Genomic DNA, 19,929 nt, shown 5'->3' on the forward strand with positions numbered 1-19,929 from the left:
GGGGGGGAGGGGGCTATTTAAAATCACAGCCAGGCTCAGCTGGTGCTTGCTGAGTAAAGGAGGAAGGGGAATGGAGAGAGAAAGCCTGGAGACTAAAATTAACTTGGGTCTAAATGTGCCGTCCGTCGGCCCAACCCTCACTCCAGCCTGGGCCAAGTCAATCTAACAGAAGATTGGGGTGGGGTGAGGTGAGAATATGGGCAGAGGGTTTGGAGGAAAGGGACCAGAAAAAGAAGAAGGGAAAGAATTTTGCTGTTCTGCATGTGTGTTGGGTGGGGGGCTGCTACTGAGAGCAGAAGGGAGAATTATTCTTTTGCCTTGAAGCACTGCATAAAGGAAGGCACTGATCTGTAAATTAACACTGAAATTCTTCCCTTCTGATCCCACTAGTTCTAGAGGAAACTCCCCATTACCTGGAACCTCTGCTTCCCAAGATCCCTGCTGTCTCTGGAGAGGTGGGAGTCAAGGCAGGGTCTACTCTAGGTTGAGGTGGTGGGTGGGCATAGGCAGCCAGGCTGGCAGGGACAGGATGAAAATGAAGCATTGTGTGTAAAAAGGAGAGCTGCCAGGGTCACATGCCAGGCTCTCTGCAGGCTCTCGTGCAGTCCTGTCTCTGCTGGCCCAGCCCCACACAGGGCCAAGCTGCTTCAAGGGGAAGAGGGAGGCCTTGCGGATTTTTGCTGCAATATTAAAATGGCCAGAAACTCTGGAGAAAACCCTAAACTCTTTCCCCCTCTCAGACTTGTAAGAAGTCTTGGATCTCTTCACGCCCTCAGCTCGGACAACTTTGAAAAGCAGCCCAAGAAATGGCTGGAGGCCACCTCTTATTTACCAGCTCTGTGGGCCACCCCAACAGAGGGAATCCCCTGGGGCCCTTTTCCCCCATCAAATCCTCAACACAGTCATTCTACACCCCCTTTCTTTCCCTATTTTTTTCCTTTCTCCTCAGATGAAATTTTGGCTCGTCTGTTCTGTTACCCTCTTGCATTCTTCTGCTCCCTAGGCAGCTCTTTGCCTTGTTCTAAGAAACCTTCATTGCACGCCTACTGTGTGCTAGGCATGAGAGAGACACAAAAGAGAGGTGTAGGTGTCCTGGGGACACTTCTGGAACACCTCATCTCCTGGGAGTTCCTGAAAATCCACCTTAAACTGTAAAGGGTCAAACAGATATTGACTATTATTACTAGTATTCTCAGGGGAAAACTAGGAAGTCAGTCTCTCCATAGAATCAAGAGAGGGGGGCCGGAGTTGTGGCTCAGCGGTAGCGCGCTCGCCTAGCACATGTGGGGCCCTGGGTTCCATCCTCAGCACCACATAAAAATAAAATAAAGGTATTGTGTCCAACTACAACTCAAACAAAGTATTTAAAAAAAAAAAAGAGGACTTCAGCTGTGAGGTGATCAGGCGATCAGCTGGAGTTCAGGGTCTGAGCTGGGCTGGCCTTGTTACATATGTCCCCCACCTCAGTTCCCCGGCAGAGTTTGTAAAGAAGCTACCAGGGCGGCCTGCGACTAGGACAGTGGGGAAAGCCTCTGGAAAACTGCAAGGAGATGCCTGCTCTCGTCTGTATTAGGCCCTGCCCCTGGCACCTTCTCCCCTGTCCCCGACAACATCTGGGCTGGAAAGGTAAAGGGAAAAGAAGGGAACGAACGGTTTCCTCCATGTTCTTTTCCCTACCCCTGCGCCTATTGTTCCAGCCCCTGGGCGTCCTTTTACCTCTCCTCCCCCCACTGAGCACACATGGTGACATGTGGATATCAGCCCAGACCAACACACAGACAGCCAGTTGTACCTACCCCCGTCTGCAGCCAGGATCCAAATCACCTCTAGCAGGAGGGCGAAGAACAACATGGTATCCCCAGGAAGGGGCACAGGGAACCAGGAATTTGGGGACTAAAGGACTAAGAGAGACTGAGGAAGAGAGAGGAAAGATGAGTTCCTGGCGTTGAGTATATTTATCTCTCTTTCTCTTGCTGTATCTGAATTTCCAGGGAATTTGATTTTCATTGGGATACCGTGAATTTCTGGGTCCCAGGAAAATCTCTTGCTGCCTCTCTCTGCTCTCTTTATCTCTTTCTGAAGTCTCCAGTCCACTTGCTGGCCAGTGTCTTCACAATTGCCTCTCGCTTTTAAGGTGGCTCTGGACTGGTGTACGTGGGGAGGGGGGGTGCCTGGACTGCAGGCGGGCAGCTCCTTAAATAGCCAATTAGGCATGCAGGATGGCCCCTGCTCAGAGCCAGAGCGCGCGAGTTTCACCGGAGCCCTGGCCCTGGCTCAGGAGCCCAGCTGGGTGAGCTCTTCTTTCCTCTGCTGTTCACGCAGATACACCTCAGATGCGTGTCCCCTGGAGCAGGTAGGGACAAGAAAGGGGGCCTATGGGGCTCAATGCAGCCACCTCAAGAGGACACTATGTTCTCATTTGCCTGCCTGGCTTCTCCCCTGAGGAGTGGCACCCTGGGTGGTAGGGGCCAGCTGGTGGGGGGCCTATTCCCAATGCCTGGCAGTGTCTGTGCTGCCCTGGAATAGGAGTCAGAGTTAGGGGAGAAGTCAAGAAGGAAGGAGCTGGGGACTCAGGGTGCAGGTGGGGTAGGGGTGGGAAGTCAAGGTCTGAAAACCTGGGTTGTGGAGATTAAGAGAAGTAATATGAGGAGAACTTGTCGGGAGCGCTGTCTTCCTCCTGTTCCTGTCACTACCCCCTTCCCACGGTGAGGCCTGGGTCCACGTGCTTGTGTGGCTGGGGGGGTGGTGGTTTTGTTTGCTGTATAAAGCCCATTTGTGTGCCCAGTGGGGGAGGGGCTGCCACAGCACCATGGAGAGACAGCGGCTCTAACTGCCAGACACAGCCACCTCCCTCCCCAGGGAGCCCAGATCTAGGGCGGCTTTTGTCACTTAAGAGGACACTGACCCCTAGCAGAGAGGCCGGGGCTGGAGGGAGATGGGGAGACCATGGAAACAATCACTATCACAGAAAAGGCAAAGGCGGACTCCAGAGAACAAGCATGGAATGAGCAGAGAGAGTCTGAGGGGCCCAGGGTCTTCCTTCCTGCCCCAGGGGGGACGAGGCAGGACAGTGGGACTGAGAGAAACCTGCCACTGTGGAGCCGGGCCAGCGGAGCACAGAGGCGGCGCGTCTCAGGAATGTGGGCTGGTGTGTGCTCCCCCACAGGACTGGAAATCCCGATCGGAATGTACATCCTAAATCCCTCATTAGGGAATGTGAAAGCCCACAGACAATTCCAAGATCTTTCTCCTCCATACCCTTCACCAGAGTCACTAGTCCCAAGGAGGCACCCATTTGAGCTCCCTCTGTCCTCTTTGCTCCTTCTGAGTGGCAATAAACAGCCCAAACAAAGGGAGCCGAAGCTAAATAAGGGAGCAGGATAAAAGGCAAAGGAAGGGAATAATGCATGTGCTGGGTCATCAGCTCCTGCAGCGGGCACTAGCTGCGCCCTCCTGTCCCCTGGGATGGCTCTGCCAAACAGAGCCGTTTGTTTTCAGATGTCTTTTCCTTTTTTATTTTCTCATCTCCCTCTGAAATTATTTTTCCCTTATAGAAAACTTTTCTGTTTTGAAGTTTCCCCAAAGACTCATCTATCCATCCCATCTCTGAAGAATACAAAAGTTTAAATCCGATTTCTTCAGAATCAGAGTGGTTAATACAGAGGAACCGCCACAACAAAAAAGCAGAAATATCTTTCACACAGCAGGAAAGAAGTCTGCATTGAATGACCTCCGCCAGGCAGTCCCCTGGAGCCTGCGGGATCGAGAGTCAGCGTCCCAAGGCAGGTAGCATCTTGACAGGCGCCACCTCCTGGCTAATCTGTGAATTTTTTAAATTTAAAGTGTTTCCAGTGGGATTCCTTCTGGGAGGAATTTCACTGTGGTGGGCTATTTTTTTTTTTCTGTACAGTTGAACATTATTTCACAAAGATGTCTTAGCCCCAAATCAGCACTTTCCATTCCTGAGTGAGCAGCCCCTCTCATGCTCCCAAACAGAGGACTGCTGTTGTTTCTAGGAGAGAGGGAGAAAGGCAGTGAGCATCTTCAACTGGGGATTTGATGTTATTCTGATCTTTGGCTTTATTGTGAATACATCCATTGTTGCTTTCCAGTCTTGCTGACATGGAGTACGTGTCAAGATAACCCTAATCATGATTTTTTAAATATTTATTTTTCAGTTGTAGCTGGACACAATACATTTATTTTATTTATTTATTTTTGTGTGGTGCTGAGGATCGAACCCAGGGCCCGGCATGTGCTAGGCGAGCGCTCTACTGCTGAGCCACAATCCCAGCCCCCTAATTATTTTGTTTTAAATGAGAGTTTCTATTCAAACTCTGGCATCTTTGTTTCAGTGCTGACTTCTCCCATTCCAGTCTTTTTTTTCTTCCTGGGGTTGGCTAAACTACTAAAACCAAGTCATTCCACTGCCTTCTGGCGCCATCTCCTGTCCTAGCAAATGCAGTGAAATGTGAATGTCAGAATCAAAAGTGTTCAGGTGTAGTGACTTTCTTGTTTGTCTTGTCTTAAAGGGTCTTAACCTAGGTATTTAAACTCGCTACTCTAAAACATTATAGGAACCTGTTAATTGCTCTGAGTTTGTGTGGTGGGGTATATGGGAGTTAAATAAAGGAGGGAGTCGGATTTTTAAAAACCCCAAACCAAGAATGGTTACAACAGAACTGCAAGCAGTACAAGTGGTAACTATTGGCTAAGAAAGAATCAGTGAGGAGACTGAAATAGATGGAATCAGATTTTCTAGAAAAGCAAATAACATTGCACCCTGAGGTAATGTAGACCTGAGATTCTAATTTGATAGGTAATCACATTTAGTATTACATGTGTGTTGTTTAACACTTTAGTACTACAGCTGCTTAAGAAAACACAAAAGTGCTCAAGAATTAATGTCAAAGTAATTAGGGAGAGGAGGGTGGTCAGAATTCCTTTGAATATTTTTTTTTTCAGTTTTCCAGATCACATTGCTGATAGTTACAGTATGAGAATTTGGGGGGGGGCAGGTAGGGATCCCAGGGATTGAACTCAGGGGCACTTGGTCACTAAGCCATATCCCCAGCCCTATTTTAGTATTTTATTTAGAGACAGGGTCTCACTGAGTTGCTAAGTGCCTCACTTTTGCTGAGACTGGCTTTGAACTTGAGATCCTCCTGCCTCGGCCTCCAAGCCACTGAGATCACAGGTGTGCACCACCACACCCATGAGAATGCTTTACCACAGAACTACAGTCTCCGTCTCATGAAATAACATTCTTTTTTTTATTTCCTCCTGCTCCCTGCCCTGCCTCGTTTCTTCGGAGTTCTTTTTTGAATTTGTTTATTTTAAGTTTCTGATTTTCTGTCAGACCCCTTCTAAAATATTTGGTGATCCTTGCCTTTTCATTCATACCTAAGACTGCGGCCCTCAGGTGTTTATGATCAGGTCTGGAAGGTGTCGGTTGGTAGACTGCAAGGTGAAGGGATGACCATATCTGGCCATTTCCTACCATTCTCTTCAGAGAAGAAACCTCTAACTTTTGACCTCAAGTTACACTTCGACTATAAGATGAATGAAAGAGAGAAAAGCGTTGGCTGGGTGGAGAGGAGGCTTCTCACCTTCTCACAGAAGCTTTCAGTTCTTCTGACATTGCTCCCTCCATCTAACGTGGCTCCGTTCCACCGAGTTTAGAGTAACTCTTTGATCTCTGGGGACCAGAGTTGGGAACTGAAATTCGCTCTTTCAATAAACCTTTGACCCTATTCTGTTTTAGCTCTACCTTCACCCTCACCTCAAGAGTTCTTAGTGCCTTGGAAATGTTGTGGTTCTAGGATGTAAATCAGTTTGACTCTGAACCCCTTGTGGGGAGGTTTGGATTTTCTCCTCTCTGCTAAGATAATTACCTCTAGACTAGGGAGGGATGAAGGGGGTCCCGACAGTGGCATTCCTTTTTCTTTCAAGTCCCAAACAGGTTGCGAAATAAAGCAAAAAATAAATATGGATGTCCACGTATCTACTTTTTTACTGTAGGGGCCAGATTGGAGAATGAATTTCAGTGTGACGGTAACTGCCCCTGAGAATCAGGCGGCCTGGGTGAGGGGGACGTCAGGGTAAAGGCACAGAGCAGAGTGGTGGTGGGCAGGCTTCCCCTCTCAGGAGCAAGGGGTGGAACTGATGGAACAGTCCATTTAGAGTCGATGAACAAAGCGCTGTTACACTGACTGAGCTTTTCTTCACAAAAAGGAAGACGTCAGAATCAAGAAACAACATTTCTGAATCACACTGTTTATTTGTTTTACAGATTCCAAGGTTCTGCTGGGTTCTCTCATTACTTCTCCTTTTCCCTTATATTTTTGCTGATGCAGTGTGATGACACATGATGGCGGGATCACGGTTACTATTTGTACATATTTGTACATATTTGTATGTGCACACGATATTACAATGTAATTGGGCCAATATTACTCTTTTCCCTGCCCTTCTCCCGCCCCCTGGTCCCTTTCCTCTCTAGTCTCCCTTTGATTTTCATGAGACTCCTTGACTTTCTTCTTTTTACTTTCTTGCTTCCATGTATGAAGGAAAAATGTGACCCTTAACCTTCTAGTTCAGCTTATTTCACTTAACATGATGTTTTCAAATTCCATCCATTTTCCTGCAAATGACTCATTTCATTCTTCTTTATGTTTGACTAGAACTCCTTTGTGTATATATCCTATATTTTCTTTTCTTTTTTTCTTTTTTTATGTAGTAGTGGGTGGGCAGAATGCCTTTATTTTATTTGTTTGTTTTTATGTGGTGCTGAGGATGGAACCCAGGGCCTCACACATGCTTGGCAAGTGCTCTGCCACCGAGCCCCAACCCCAGCCCTATCCTACATTTTCTTTATGCATTCATCTGTCCATGAATATCTAGCCTGCTTCCATAGTTCGGCTGTTGTGAGTTGTCTTCTCCTTGCTCAGTCTTTGTTCTTTTATATTCTTTTTTTTTTTTTTCCAAATGTTTATTTTTTAGTTGTAGTTAGACACAATATCTTTGTTTTATTTATTTATATGTGGTGCTGAGGATTGAACCCAGGGCCTCACACGTGCTAGGTGAGTGCTCTACCGCTGAGCCACAACCCCAGCCCCTCTTTTATATTCTTATTAATTTTTTTTTAGTTGTAGATGGACACAATACCTTTATTTTACTCATTTATTTATTTTTATGTAGTGCTGTGGATCGAACCAGTTCTAGGCAAGTGCTCTACCACTGAGCTCTATTCCCAGTCCTCTTTTGTTCTTTTATATTTAGATCTTATTGTTTCAAAGTCATGTTAGTAAGATTTGGAAGAAATGGAGGAAAATATGTACTAAAATTTCCAGGGCACAGTGGCTCAGACCTGTGATCCCAGCAGTTCAGGAGGCTGAGGCAGAAGATCTCAAGTTCAAAGCCAGCCTCAGCAAAAGTGCTAAGCAACTCAGTGAGACCCTGTCTCTAAATAAAATCCAAAATAGGGCTGGGGGTGGGGCTCAGTGGTTAAGTGCCCCTGAGTTCAATCCCCAGCACCCTCCCCCACAAAAAATTTCCATGTTTAACCAGAAGTTTCTAGTTTGTTGTTGTTGTTTTGTAGTTGTAGATGCACAGCATGCCTTTATTGTATTTGTTTATTTTTTTGTGGTGCTAAAGATCAAACCCAGTGCCTCAGAGGTGCTGGGCAAGCACGCTGCCACACTGACAGTTGTTTTTGAAAGTAACCTTATGACCAAAGTTATACTTTTTTTTTTTTTTCCCCAGTATTAGGGATTGAACCCAGGGGCATTCTACCACTGAGTCACATCCCTAATTCTTTATTTTTTATTTTGAGACAGGGTCTCTGTTGCCCAGGATAGCCTTAAACTTGTAATCCCCCTGCCTCGGCCTCCTGAGTAGCTGGGATTACAAGTGTGTGCTACCATGCCTAGCCATTAATTTCACTTAAGGCAACATTTATCATCTGTGTTACTGGGATATACACAGAAGTAACTTGATTCATATTTGATACTCAACATGGCTTTATTTCTAGAAGACTCCCTCTTCAAGTTTGTCTTTGGCTTATGTTAGAGAAGTTCGCTCCCGTTGCACAGGGAGGTGAGTCAGCCTAGATTTTACAGGTTTGCAGCTGATCCACAGAATCTGGTATTTACATGACGATGATCAAGCTACTGCAACAATATGTAGATTTCTTTCTTTACTGTGTACTGGCAGTCTGTACAGAGGATTCCAAATTATAAAAAAATGTAGGGTAGTTCAGTTGTTTTACTCCTTCCTCCCTCCCTCCTCCCCTTCCTTCTTTTCTCTTTTTTTTTTTTTTTTTCCTGTGTGTGTACTAAGGATTGAACCCAGGGACACTTTACCACTTTACCACAATTAATTTTTTTTTTAATATTTATTTTTTAGTTGTAGTTGGACACAATACCTTTATTTTATTTATTTTTACGTGGTGCGGAGGATCGAACTCAGGGCCTTGGACGTGCTAGGTGAGCACTCTACCCCTGAGCCACAATCCCAGTCCACTGCAATTCATTTCTTTTTATTTTTCTGCATGGTCTAAGTTCCTGAGGGTCTTGCAAAATTGCTAAGGCTGGCCTTGAACTTGCCGGTTCTTCTGCTTTAGCTTTTTGAGTCACTGGGACTACAGGCATGTGCTACAGTGCCTGGCTTTATAGTTTTCTTGATGCCAATGAAAACTTTTCAAAAATATCTGATAAATATCTTTAAATAAGGCTTAGTAAAATAATCACGTTTTCTTATCCTGCAGTTTTTGCATCTCAACAAGGATTATAGGATTGAATATCTAGCTGTGGCATTTTGAATATAAGCAGGGAGTAAGAATGATATTTTAGCTGGGCAGGATGGCACATATTTATAATCCCAGCAGCTCAGGAGGCTGAGGCAGGAGGATCATGAGTTCAAAACCATCCTCAGTAAACTTAGTGAGGTCTTAAGCAACTTAGCAAGAGCTTGTCTCAAAATAAAAAAAATAAAAAGAGCTGGGGATATGGCTTAGTGGTTAAACACCCTTAGGTTCAATCTTTGGTACTACTATTATTATTATTATTATTATTATTACTATTTTGGGGAGCACTCACAGATTAAGCAGTATTGTAATGGTCACTTTTAGAAAAAGATATGAACTTTGCTCAGAGAAACTGGATTTATTAAGATTCATCTTCAGGGGCTGGGGTTGTGGCTCAGAGCACTTGCCTAGCATGTGTGAGGCCCAGGGTTCGAGTCTCAGAACCTTATATAAATAAAATAAAGGTCCATTTACAACTAAAATAAATATATATTTTAAAAAATATTCATCTTTTTAATGTAAAATTATAAGACCTTGGGTATATCCCTTGCTTTAGTTATCTATTACTGCTGCTGTTTAATTACCTATTGCTACCTATTATCATCTCAGAATTCAGTAGTTTAAAACAACAACCATGCTATATTGACTCAAGATTCTGAATGTGGGCTGGGCATGGTACAATAGCCATCTCTACTCCACGTAGCACTGGCTGGGGCCACTTGACAGGGATGAAGGATCCAAGAAGACTTCATTCACTTGGTCCACGCCTGCCCAGTTGTGGCTGGGACATTAGAGGATGTCTGGATTCTCCCTCGCTTTACAGTCTCTCATTGTCCAGGGCTTTTATCTTTATAATGAGGGATTCAGTGGGCTCTCTTTCCAGTAGGATAGTTGGACTTTATGTGAGAACTGGCTCCTAAAACAGCAAGAAAGAAACTTCCAGCCTCTTAAATGATAGGCTCTGATCTGACATGGTGTTATTTCCACTATATTTTATTGGTGAAAGCAAGTCAGAAGGTGAGCCCAGATTTAAGGGGAGGAGAAATGGATTCTACCTCTTGATATGAAGAGGATCACGTGTGCATAGAAATGGGAGAAATTGTTGCTGGCCATCTATGCAGATAATTTACCTCACCATTTAACTTCAATAAGGTTCAGTTTTTTTTTTCCTTTGCAACTCACTTTAGATAGATAGATATAAATATATAGATCTATATCTCCTAATTCTAAGGCCCTAAACAAATATAAAAACCTACCTTGCCTCAGAGGATGTTGATCTAGAAAGTTCCCAAAGGATATTAGTACAGGGAACAACTAGAGCTGTTGTTTGCTGAGTATTGATCACTGTTCTGGAACTAAGGGGAGCAGTTATGACCTTGGATTTTGGGGGATGGAATTTCTCAGAAGTTTGGGTGAAAAACATTTCTGGGGGTTCCAAATCAGTCTGAACTCCAGAAAAAATACATCAGTTACACTGATTTAGCTTTATTTTTATTTATGTATTGGTACTAGGGATTGAACCCAGGGGTACTTTACCACTGAGGCACATTCCCAGCCCTTTTTTATATTTTATTTAAAGACAGGGTCTCGCTGAGTTGCTTAGTGCCTCACTAATTTGCCGAAGCTGGCTTTGAACTCATGATCCTCCTGACTCAGCCTCCCCAGTTGCTGGGATTACAGGCATGTGCCCCTGCACCTGGCTACTTAGCTTTTATCTTGAGACTACAAATTATCTGGTTTGGAAAATGTAAAGTTAAAAAGGTAAAAGGCAGAGCAGTCTGCAGTTATCCTTAACTCCTACTTCATCTCCTGTTCTCTAAGAAAGCACCAACCAAATTCTTAATTTCCTATCGTAAGCATGAATTTAGACTACTACCTGAGAGCTATTTGAGATATATCAATTATTGAACATGCCTTGAGTACCTATGCACAGCGCTGTGCCAAGTCCTGAGAGTGATGCCAAAAAACAGCCAGGTTGATGACTGGCTCTTTCTCTAGGACATTCCAATCTGGTTGGGAGAAAACAGAATTAAATAGCACACATGGGATACTTCAAGGGAGCATAAGATAAATGCTGAATGAATAGATGATTAATAAGCTCTGAGAATTTAGAGGAGGGAAAATTATTTGGTTAAGGTAGAAGAAAAGCATAAGCAAAACTAAAGAAGAGTGAGATAATTGTCACCCCTCATGTCACAGAGCAAAAAGGGTACTAGAGAGCCTCCATCAGAAAAAGTATGTTTTAGGAAGTTGTTCCAATTATTGACAATAACAATTAACAATTGTTATCTTTGTACAACCCCAAATTTAGATGTTTAAAGCTATAAAGATCAGTTTTTGGTTTCTCGCGGTTTCTGTGGTCGAGGAGTTTGGTAGGGGCTCACGGGGCAGTTCTCACTCAGGATCTCTCACGTGCTTGTGGTCAGACAGGGGCTGGAGCTGGAGAAGCCGGGGGTGGCTGGGACCCTCTCACCCTCATCACATAGTCTCAAGCCTTCTCCATGTGTCCAATTTAAAATTTTTTTTTTGTCTGTAGATGAACATAATATCTTTATTTATTTATTTTTATGGTGCTGAGGATCAAAAGAAGCATCTCACCCGGCGAGGCAAGCCCTCTACCACTGTTGTAGCCACAACCCAGCCCCTCCACGTGATCTATAATATAGGTTAGTTTGAGTTTCTCAGAGGGAAGGTGCTTGGAGAGAACCACTGTCTCACGTTGGGTTCTTCAGAGAGCAGAGTCTGAGGTGGAAATACAATCTGGAACATTTATTGTTGAGTGCTATTGGCACCAATGCCAGAGGGAGAATGATCATGCAGCCTTAATAAAGGCCTCCGCCAACCCATGGGAGGCTTGGAGCTGGGATGACCATTCAGAACTTGTGTAAATCTGGACAAAATGGCAGGCTGGGTCTTTATATGACTGTGTTGAGCTGGATGTTGTTTCCCTCTCTACAAGGGCTAGTATCTGGTGGGATCATCTTTTTTTTTTTAATTAAAAATTTTTTTTCAGGTGTTGATGGACCTTCATTCATTTATTTCTCTGCAGGGCTTAGAACTGAACCCAGTGCCTCACATGCTAAGCAAGTGCTGTAGCCCTGAGCCAGCCCTAGGATTACCTTTTAGCTGTACTCCTAGCAGTTAGGGAAAGGAATTCATTCCTGAAGAAAAATCTGGGTGGTTTGAGATAAAAAGTTAGGGTAAGGAAGGGCTGGGGTTTGGCTCAGAGATAAAGTACTTGCCTAGCATGTGTGAGGCACTGGGTTCAATCCTCAGCACCACATAAAAGTCAATAAATAACAAAAAGGTATTGTGTCCATCTACAACTAAAAAAATAAAATAAATAAAATAAATAAACAAGCAAATAAATAAAAGGTATTGTGTCCATATGCAACTAAAAATATTTTTAAAAATCTAAGATAAAGGGAGAGATGTACTGAGTCCTAAAGAAAATGCCTCTGAGCCACTGAGATGCAGAAAGTGCAGTTGTAAATCTAGAGTGACATGCCCTTGTGAAATGAGGGAAACCCACAGACAAGCGCAGGAAAACCTGGCACCAACAAGTGTGCCTCCATCCTGCTTCACCTCCAGTCCTTTCCCCAATAGCCCTTCAATCAATATTTGACCCCCAACCCAAGGAGGGGCTTCTCATTCTGGAGACAGCCAACATCTCCCTTGAGTGTGCATTTACTCCTGAATTAACCTCTGTCCATGCCTCTGTCTGGCTTGCGCTGAACTTCTTTTCTGTTGTGTACACCATGAACCCTGCTGGTCCCCTCCCCTGTGGGAGCTCCTTGGATCTTTCTTCATAGGCGTCTCTTCTTCTGTGATACTGCATCCCAGTGTGCCACCAATAGGATCTGTAGCTTTCAATAGAGGGATTCAGCTGTTTTGTAAGGACCTGGCAGAGGAAGCAGGGGAAATACCCCAACCTCACTCTCCTCCTGACTTCTGATTTCCTACCAAGATCAAACCCAGGTAACTGGAGGATTTGATGCAACCGTGTGGGCTTTGTCACAGAACAGGTGGAGAAGAGTGAAGAGAGGATCTAGAGGGGCAAACAAAATATTCGTCACCTGAAAATATGTTTAAATTTAGTTTAGGCTTTTTTTTTTGGTACCAGGAATTGAACTCAGGGGCATTCAACCCTGAGCCCCATTCCCAGCCCTATTTTGTATTTTATTTAGAGACAGAGTCTCACTGAGTTGCTTAGTGTCTTGCTGTTGTGGAGGCTGGCTTTGAACTAGTGGTCCTCCTGTCTCAGCCTCCTGAGCTGCTGGGATGACAGGCATGCGCCACTGTGACCAGTTAGTTTAGTTTTTGAATGTTAAAGACATGTTGAGGGGGCTGGGGTTGTGGTTCAGTGGCAGAGCGCTTGCCTAGCATGTGCAAGGCTCTGGGTTCAATCCTGAGCGCCACATAAAAATAAAATAAAGATACTGTGTCCAACTACAACTAAAAAAATATATTTTAAAAAAAGACATGTTGAGTTTAATAATATCCTGATGCGTATTTCTTTTTTTCTGTGTGTGCCAGACATGGAACCCAGGGGGTGATTAACCACTGAGTCATATCCCCAGCCCTTTTTATTTTGAGAAAGGTGTTAGATAGAATTTGATATAGGCAACACCATTTTGAAACATATCCTCCATCATTTTTTTTGGGGGGGGGCCAGGGATTGAACATGGGGGCACTCAATCACTGAGCCACATCCCTAGCCCTACTTTGTATTTTATTTAGAGACAAGGTCTCACTAAGTTGCTTAGCACCTCGCTTTTGCTGAGGCTGGCTTTGAACTTGCCTCAGCCTCCCAAACCACTGAGATTACAGGTGTGCGCCACCATACCTGGCCATATTAAAACCAGGTCCACTCTGACTCAGCCAGACCTAAACCCTAGACAATACTCCATCATCATGCAAAGAAACCCCAAAACACTCCATCATCATAAGAAAGGAAATTGTTGGGCTCGTGTTGTAGCTCAGTGGTAGAGCTCTTGCCTAGCATATGTGAAACACTGGGTTCTATCCGCAGCACCACATTAAAAATAAGTAAGTTGGGCTGGGGATGTGGCTCAAGCAGTAGCGCGCTTGCTTGGCATGTGCGGGGTGCTGGGTTCGATCCTCAGCACCACATAAAAATAAAATAAAATAAAATAAAGATGTTGTGTCCACCGAAAACTAAAAAATAAATATTAAAAAAATTCTAAAATTCTCTGTGTCTCTCTTTCTTTAAAATAAATAAATAAATGAATAAATAAATAAATAAAAATAAAATAAATAAAGTATTGTGTCCATCTACAACTTTAAAAAAAAAAAAAAAAGGAAATTGTTATGTGGGACTGAAATCCTAAAAACACATAGGGCCTTATGAAGGTGACACCACAAGGACCCTTCCCTGACAATCCCTAAGTAATGGCCTAATTCCCCCCTTCCTCATTCCCCTATATCTACCCCAGGCTGTAAGCAGGAAGACAGGTTTCAGTCTCCACTGGGCCGCCCTCTGTAGGTTTGTCCTGGATAAACTTGTGTTACTATTGAGCCACCTCTCCTCTGTTTATTTCCTTCACTCACATCTTTCTTCACAAGGATCTGGCTAAGCTGATTAGGTCCTAGCTAAATTGCTGAGCCTGGCCTTGTACTTGACATCTTTCTGGCTCAGCCTCCCAAACCGCTGTGATTACAGGTGTGCACCCCTATGCCAAACTACTACTACTACTGATACTACTACTTCTTCTTTTTTCAATATTTTTTTCAGTTGGAGATGGACACAATATCTTTATTTTTATTTATTTTTATGTGGTGCTGAGGATCAAATCCAGAGCCTCATGCATGTGAGGCAAGTGCTTTGCCACTGAGCTACAGCCCCAGCCCACTATGGCCAACTTCTGATGCCTGTTTCTTTTTGGTGAACTAAAGGAATCTTCTGAACCCTTTCACTCATTCTAGGTCTTTTTCATCTTCTTTCTCATGACTTAATCTTACTTTTCAGTCTACCAATTAACCTTGCCTAACAACTTCGTTTTAAGACATGTTCCAGTTCATGAGTTTGGTTTTTCTCCTGGCTGTATTTCACTTCCCATTTTAACACCAGTATACCCATCTTATATCCTGGTAATGTTCTTCATCTAACTCCTCTCCAGGTACCTTCCTTTCTGTGTATCAGCCATACAGGTGAGATCAGGGCAGACATAGGTAGCTGATTGTCAAAGAAAAGGGATAGCACCCTCCTTCACCCAGTTGCTAAAAGTGCAGGGGGAGGGGAAGGATCACATTTTCCAACACAAGAAATCACCCTTGGATGGTTCTCTTCCTGCTCTTTTGGTCTCTTTTGGTCAGGTAGGCAGGATGGGAGGAAACCTGAAATCTATAAAAGGGGAAAGTCACCCCCATTCCCTCAGGCACCAACTCTGGACCCCCTCCTCTCTGGAGGAATCTCTCTTTCTTCCTCTCTCTGTTCTGTTTCTTAAATAAAATTTACTTTTTGTCGTGCCTCAATGTTTCTAGGCTGTTTAATCTTCAACACCAGGGGAACAAGAACGAGATCCTGATTTTCAAGACGGGTTTCACAGGGACTCTCTCCTTCCCCTGTACCTTATTTATCACCACCGACCCCCCATGCAAGGGATCAAAGCCAGGGTCTCACCCATGCTAGGCCAGTGCACCACCATTAAACCACCCTCCCAGGCTTAACCTAGCTTGTTGGTTGAAAATATAAAGAGGTAAGTTTCAAAATGTCACGGTAACACAGATGAAAGAAGACATGAAAGTGGGGGCGAAGGGTATGGGGGGGAGGCTCACTTTGGTGGGTCTCTGGGCTGTCATGGTGTATTTTCTGCTGCAACTACTCCATGGTGAAATGAATGTGCGTACCGTACCTCCCATTCTGTCTCCTGTGCTCCAAGACAAAGACCACGCTATTTAACCCCATGATTATCTGCTATCTGTCCTTTGGCTTCCACAAAATTTTTCTTTCTTCCCGACCTACTCCTCAGTTTCCTTGAGTAGTTTGCTGGACAATTTCTCCCTTCTCTCTCTTTTCCTCCTCAACCATGTTTTACTCTCCTGGGCCTGATAATCTTATTAAATACACCTTATGGACATCTTATTTTTTCTCATGGCCTCAAATATCACTGCATGCCAATGATTTCTAAATCAGGATCTTCCTCCTTGAGCTCCTCTGCATTTCATTCTAGACTCTGCATGTCTCAGGTGGGATTAGAATTCAGGATTTACTACCAAGCTAGAACTAAAATGTTGCTCTTTCTTTTTATTTATTTTGGTACCAGGATTGAATTTAGGGGCACGTAACCACTGAGTCACATCTGCAGTCCTTTATATTTTTTTTGTTTTGAGACAGGGTCTCACTAAATTGCTGAGGCTGGCATTGAACTTGCAATCCTCCTGCCTTGGCCTCCCAAGTAGCCAGGATTACAGGCATGATTTAAGACCCCCCCTGCCACAATACCTTTATTCTATTTATTTATTTTTAAGTGGTGCTGAGGATCAAATCCAGGGCCTCACGTGTGCTAGGCAAGTGCTCTACCACTGAGCTATAGCCCCAGCCTCCAACTGTGTCTTTTGAACTATTCTGTTTTCTTCCCTTGTTTTTCACTCTTCCTTGAACTGTCGCTCAGTACATTTTGGCTCAGTTTTCATGTCATCTTGGCTTCCTTTAGCATTGGTTGCATTAAAATAAACAAAACTAGCCGGTGGTGGTTCATACCTGTAATGCCAGGGGCTTGGGAGGCTGAGGCAGAAGGATCTTGAGCTCAAAGCTAGCCCCAGCAATTTAGTGAAGTCCTAAGCAACTCAGCAAGACCCCTTTTTTTTTTTAAATTTACTTTTATATTTTATTTTTAGGTGGACACAATATCTTTATTTTTTATTTTTATGTGGTGCTGAGGATCGAACCCAGTGCCTCATGTATTCTAGGTGAACGCTCTACCACTGAGCCCCAGCCCCAGCCCCAGACCTGTCTTTAAAAAAGGGCTGAGCATGTGCCTCAGTGGTTAAGTCCCTGGGTTCATTTATTTATTATAAATAAATAATTAAATATTAAAAACAAACAAATTCTTATACTGCCCCAGAGGTGCCATTTTATTATTTAATTATTAATTCTAAGCCTATTTGTTTGTGTCTATGGGGACAAGAGTATGGGTGGAGTGGTGAGGAGTCTGTGTTGGAAAGTAAAAGATCTCTAACCCGAGAAATTGGAAAGTGCAAACAATTCTGGAAGTCGAGGGACTAATTTCACTCACTTTCCCCAAATTATCTGGAATTTCTTTGGGTATTTATCCTGAAAATGGTGTAAGGAAATGCAGACAAAATTTAAGCCAGAACTAAGAAAAGTTAGACCCTAAAGACAAAAATTTTAAAAAATCATTCTTATTGTCGGGCACGGTGGTGCATGCTTGTAATCCCAGTGGCTCTGGAGGCTGAGGCAGGAGGATTGCAACTTCAAAGCCAGCCTCAGCAAGGGTGAGGCAATAAGCAACTCAGTGAGACCCTGTCTCTAAATAAAATACAAAGTAGGGCTGGGATGTGGCTCAGTGGTCGAGTGCCCCTGAGTTCAATCCCTGGGACCACCGCCCCCACACACACACACAAAAATCATTCTTAGCCTACTGTTAATATCCCAAATAGGTAGACTTATAAAACACACTTTATCTACAGATTTCCATGGAAACCGGTGTACCAAAGGGAAATTAGAAAGGAGAGAAATTGTTGTGCTGATTCTACGCAAATTAATGTCTGATTTTCATTAGGTTAGCGCTGTTCTTCCTCCAAGGTCTAAGCGTTTATTACCAGCAACAAGCACCTCAGTAACAATTCATCCAGGATACTTTTATTTAAAGGATCCTAACTTATAGGCTTCACTCAACTTCTCTCAATATTGTTTACTCTTCCATGGTGGAAGTTAAAAATATCTTTATCCTAGCTCTGGTTCCACACTGCGGAAGGCCTCGGTCCCCAGCAGGGCAGTGCCACGGAGACCGGCTTCTAACGTGATGTGCGCGTTGCCCTCCCTACACCTTGGCCGCAGCAGAGGCTGCGCTTCAAAACCGCCAAGAATCAGTGCGTGCCGCCCGCTGGATCGTCAGTTTCGCAACTTGGGCATGCCTGCTCCCTCCCTTTAATACTGAAACCGGCGGAAGAACACAAAAACAAAAACAATAACAAAACCGACCCTAAAAGCGAAAAACAAATCCAACAGACATCAAAACCGCACAAATGCCTAGGGAAAGCGCGCCAACCACACAAAGAAAAGGAGGGGGGCTGCTGGGATTCAAAATCGTTTCGCTGAGACGTACACCCCCCTGGACCTATCGGAGTTAACTGCGCGCTTGGTCGTAGCCAATAGACGCAGAGTTTCTGGTCCAGGTCCTCCCTGAAGACTGATGGACATTTAGCTAGCCCAATGCAATAGGGTGACGCTAAAGAACCAACCAATACGTTCGGAAGGTGGGTGGAGTGTAGGCCAGGGGGTTGGCGGTGCCGTGTCATGGAGGCTCAGTCTCTGAGCAGCCATTGAAGGGGAAGGAACTGCTGGTGTGTGTGTGTGTGCGCGCGTGTGTGTGTGCGTGCGTGTGTGTGCGCGCGCGGGTGTGTGGACAAGGAGGTGGGGGCAGCCGAGTTAGAGTCCCAACTCCTTGGACNCGCGGCCCTCCCCGCCGGCTGCGGAGCGCGGGCACCGGGGTAGCGACCCTTGTCTTCCTGGGGGAGTCCCCGCCCGGCGTGGGGTTCCTGTCGGTCCCGCGCATTTCTCTGGTCGCAGCGGACGGCGGCAGCAGCCGGCTAGTTTGCGGTCCCTGAAATGACCCTTGGTGCGGATGGCAGTCCCAGGCTCTGCGGGACCTGGGGCCGCGCCCGCACATGCCGGCGGAGAATTGCCCCGGTGCCGCCTGCCTTCCACGTGGGACGGTGCAGTGGGGACCCGGGGTCTTGCCCCTGCCCCGCTTCTTCCCGGGTCATCGTCCCTGAAGCTGGCCGCGGGCGGGAGGAGGAAACAGTCATACCATCAGGGTCAGCCCTCGGAGAACGTGAACTTTTCTAGAACTTATTCTTAGGGGCTTCAGAAAAGAAACAGGACAAACACAACCACACCTAAAAAGCGGTCTCGGAAGCACATGTTTAGAATGCCTTCATTATTATTTTATATGTCTTGGGACAGAAAAAGGGACTTGTCCTCTCCTATTCTTTTACCTAGTGAGCCGAGTAATTTCCTTCCAGTTCTGGGGTTGCAGTTACCTTTCTGCAGGCTCCCTTCCTGTGCCGGGTGTGATAACGGTCCCTCTGTTTGTGTATATTTGTGTAGACCGTTTACAAAGCACTTTTTAAAATTTATTTATTTATTTATTTTTTTAGTTCTCGGCGGACACAACATCTTTGTTTGTATGTGGTGCTGAGGATCGAACCCGGGCCGCACGCATGACAGGCGAGCGCGCTACCACTTGAGCCACAGCCCCAGCCCACAAAGCACTTTTAACGTTTATTTACTTTTCTCTTTCCGACAAACTTGTAAGGTGGATTGTATTATTCTAGAATCCAGACTAACAGAGGAGTCGTAGGGCAATTTAGTGATTTCCTTACGTGGAAGAACTGGCTTTCTGACACCAAATGTAGTAGTCCTCCCCACTCAGTTAAAACTGGAAGGCGTAGCTCTACCGCACACCAACTGTGTGACCCAAGGCAAGTCATTCTCCTTTATTGGTCCTGGGTCTCCTCATCTTCAAATAGGAGATCATGGTGCCATCTCTGGTTTACTAAAATAATGCTGTCAAAATCATACTCAAATAGAAAAGGTGTCATGCTTAGTTGCTGATTTTTAGCCCTTTAATATAGGTTTGCATTGGGAGTAAGAGAAGCAGGGTCTCCTCGTTCCCCCTTAAGGTTAAACCCATTTACACACTCATCAGTAACTTTTGTTTCTGCAATTCTGACCTAATAGGGAATCCAGCCCCCCACTCCCAAGAATGGGAAAATGTCCACAAAAATGTACCACAGTGACAGAAATAACATTTTTCCAAGGGTGTATCATTCTGGATGATATTGTTTGTCCTCAAATAACACTGGAAAGATGGGCTGACCCAGAAGGAGCTTTCTGACATTTCTTCTTGAGGGGT

General features: G+C 44.7%; 1 protein-coding gene across 6 annotated transcripts in view; it reads right to left on the bottom strand.

Moving 5' to 3' along the window:
- Ca14 (carbonic anhydrase 14) overlaps positions 1 to 2,710 on the bottom strand; it is a 7,101-nt gene extending 4,391 nt beyond the window's left edge. The window contains exons 1-2 of one of the 6 annotated variants that reach the window (XM_048814920.1): positions 2,616 to 2,710; positions 1,797 to 2,344 (exon numbers count right to left, since the gene is read on the bottom strand). In XM_048814920.1, the coding sequence (XP_048670877.1) occupies positions 1,797 to 1,851 (55 nt within the window). In that variant the 5' untranslated portion in view covers positions 1,852 to 2,344; positions 2,616 to 2,710. Of the gene's footprint in view, positions 1 to 413; positions 516 to 1,796 lie in introns of all 6 variants that reach the window. The other 5 variants (XM_048814921.1, XM_048814923.1, XM_048814925.1 and 2 more) reach the window with 5 other exon arrangements.
- Between the last annotated feature and the right edge of the window lie 17,219 nt (positions 2,711 to 19,929).

The sequence above is a fragment of the Marmota marmota genome, unplaced genomic scaffold (assembly GCF_001458135.2).
Source record: "Marmota marmota marmota unplaced genomic scaffold, marMar, whole genome shotgun sequence".
In the NCBI taxonomy this organism is placed as follows: domain Eukaryota; kingdom Metazoa; phylum Chordata; class Mammalia; order Rodentia; family Sciuridae; genus Marmota; species Marmota marmota.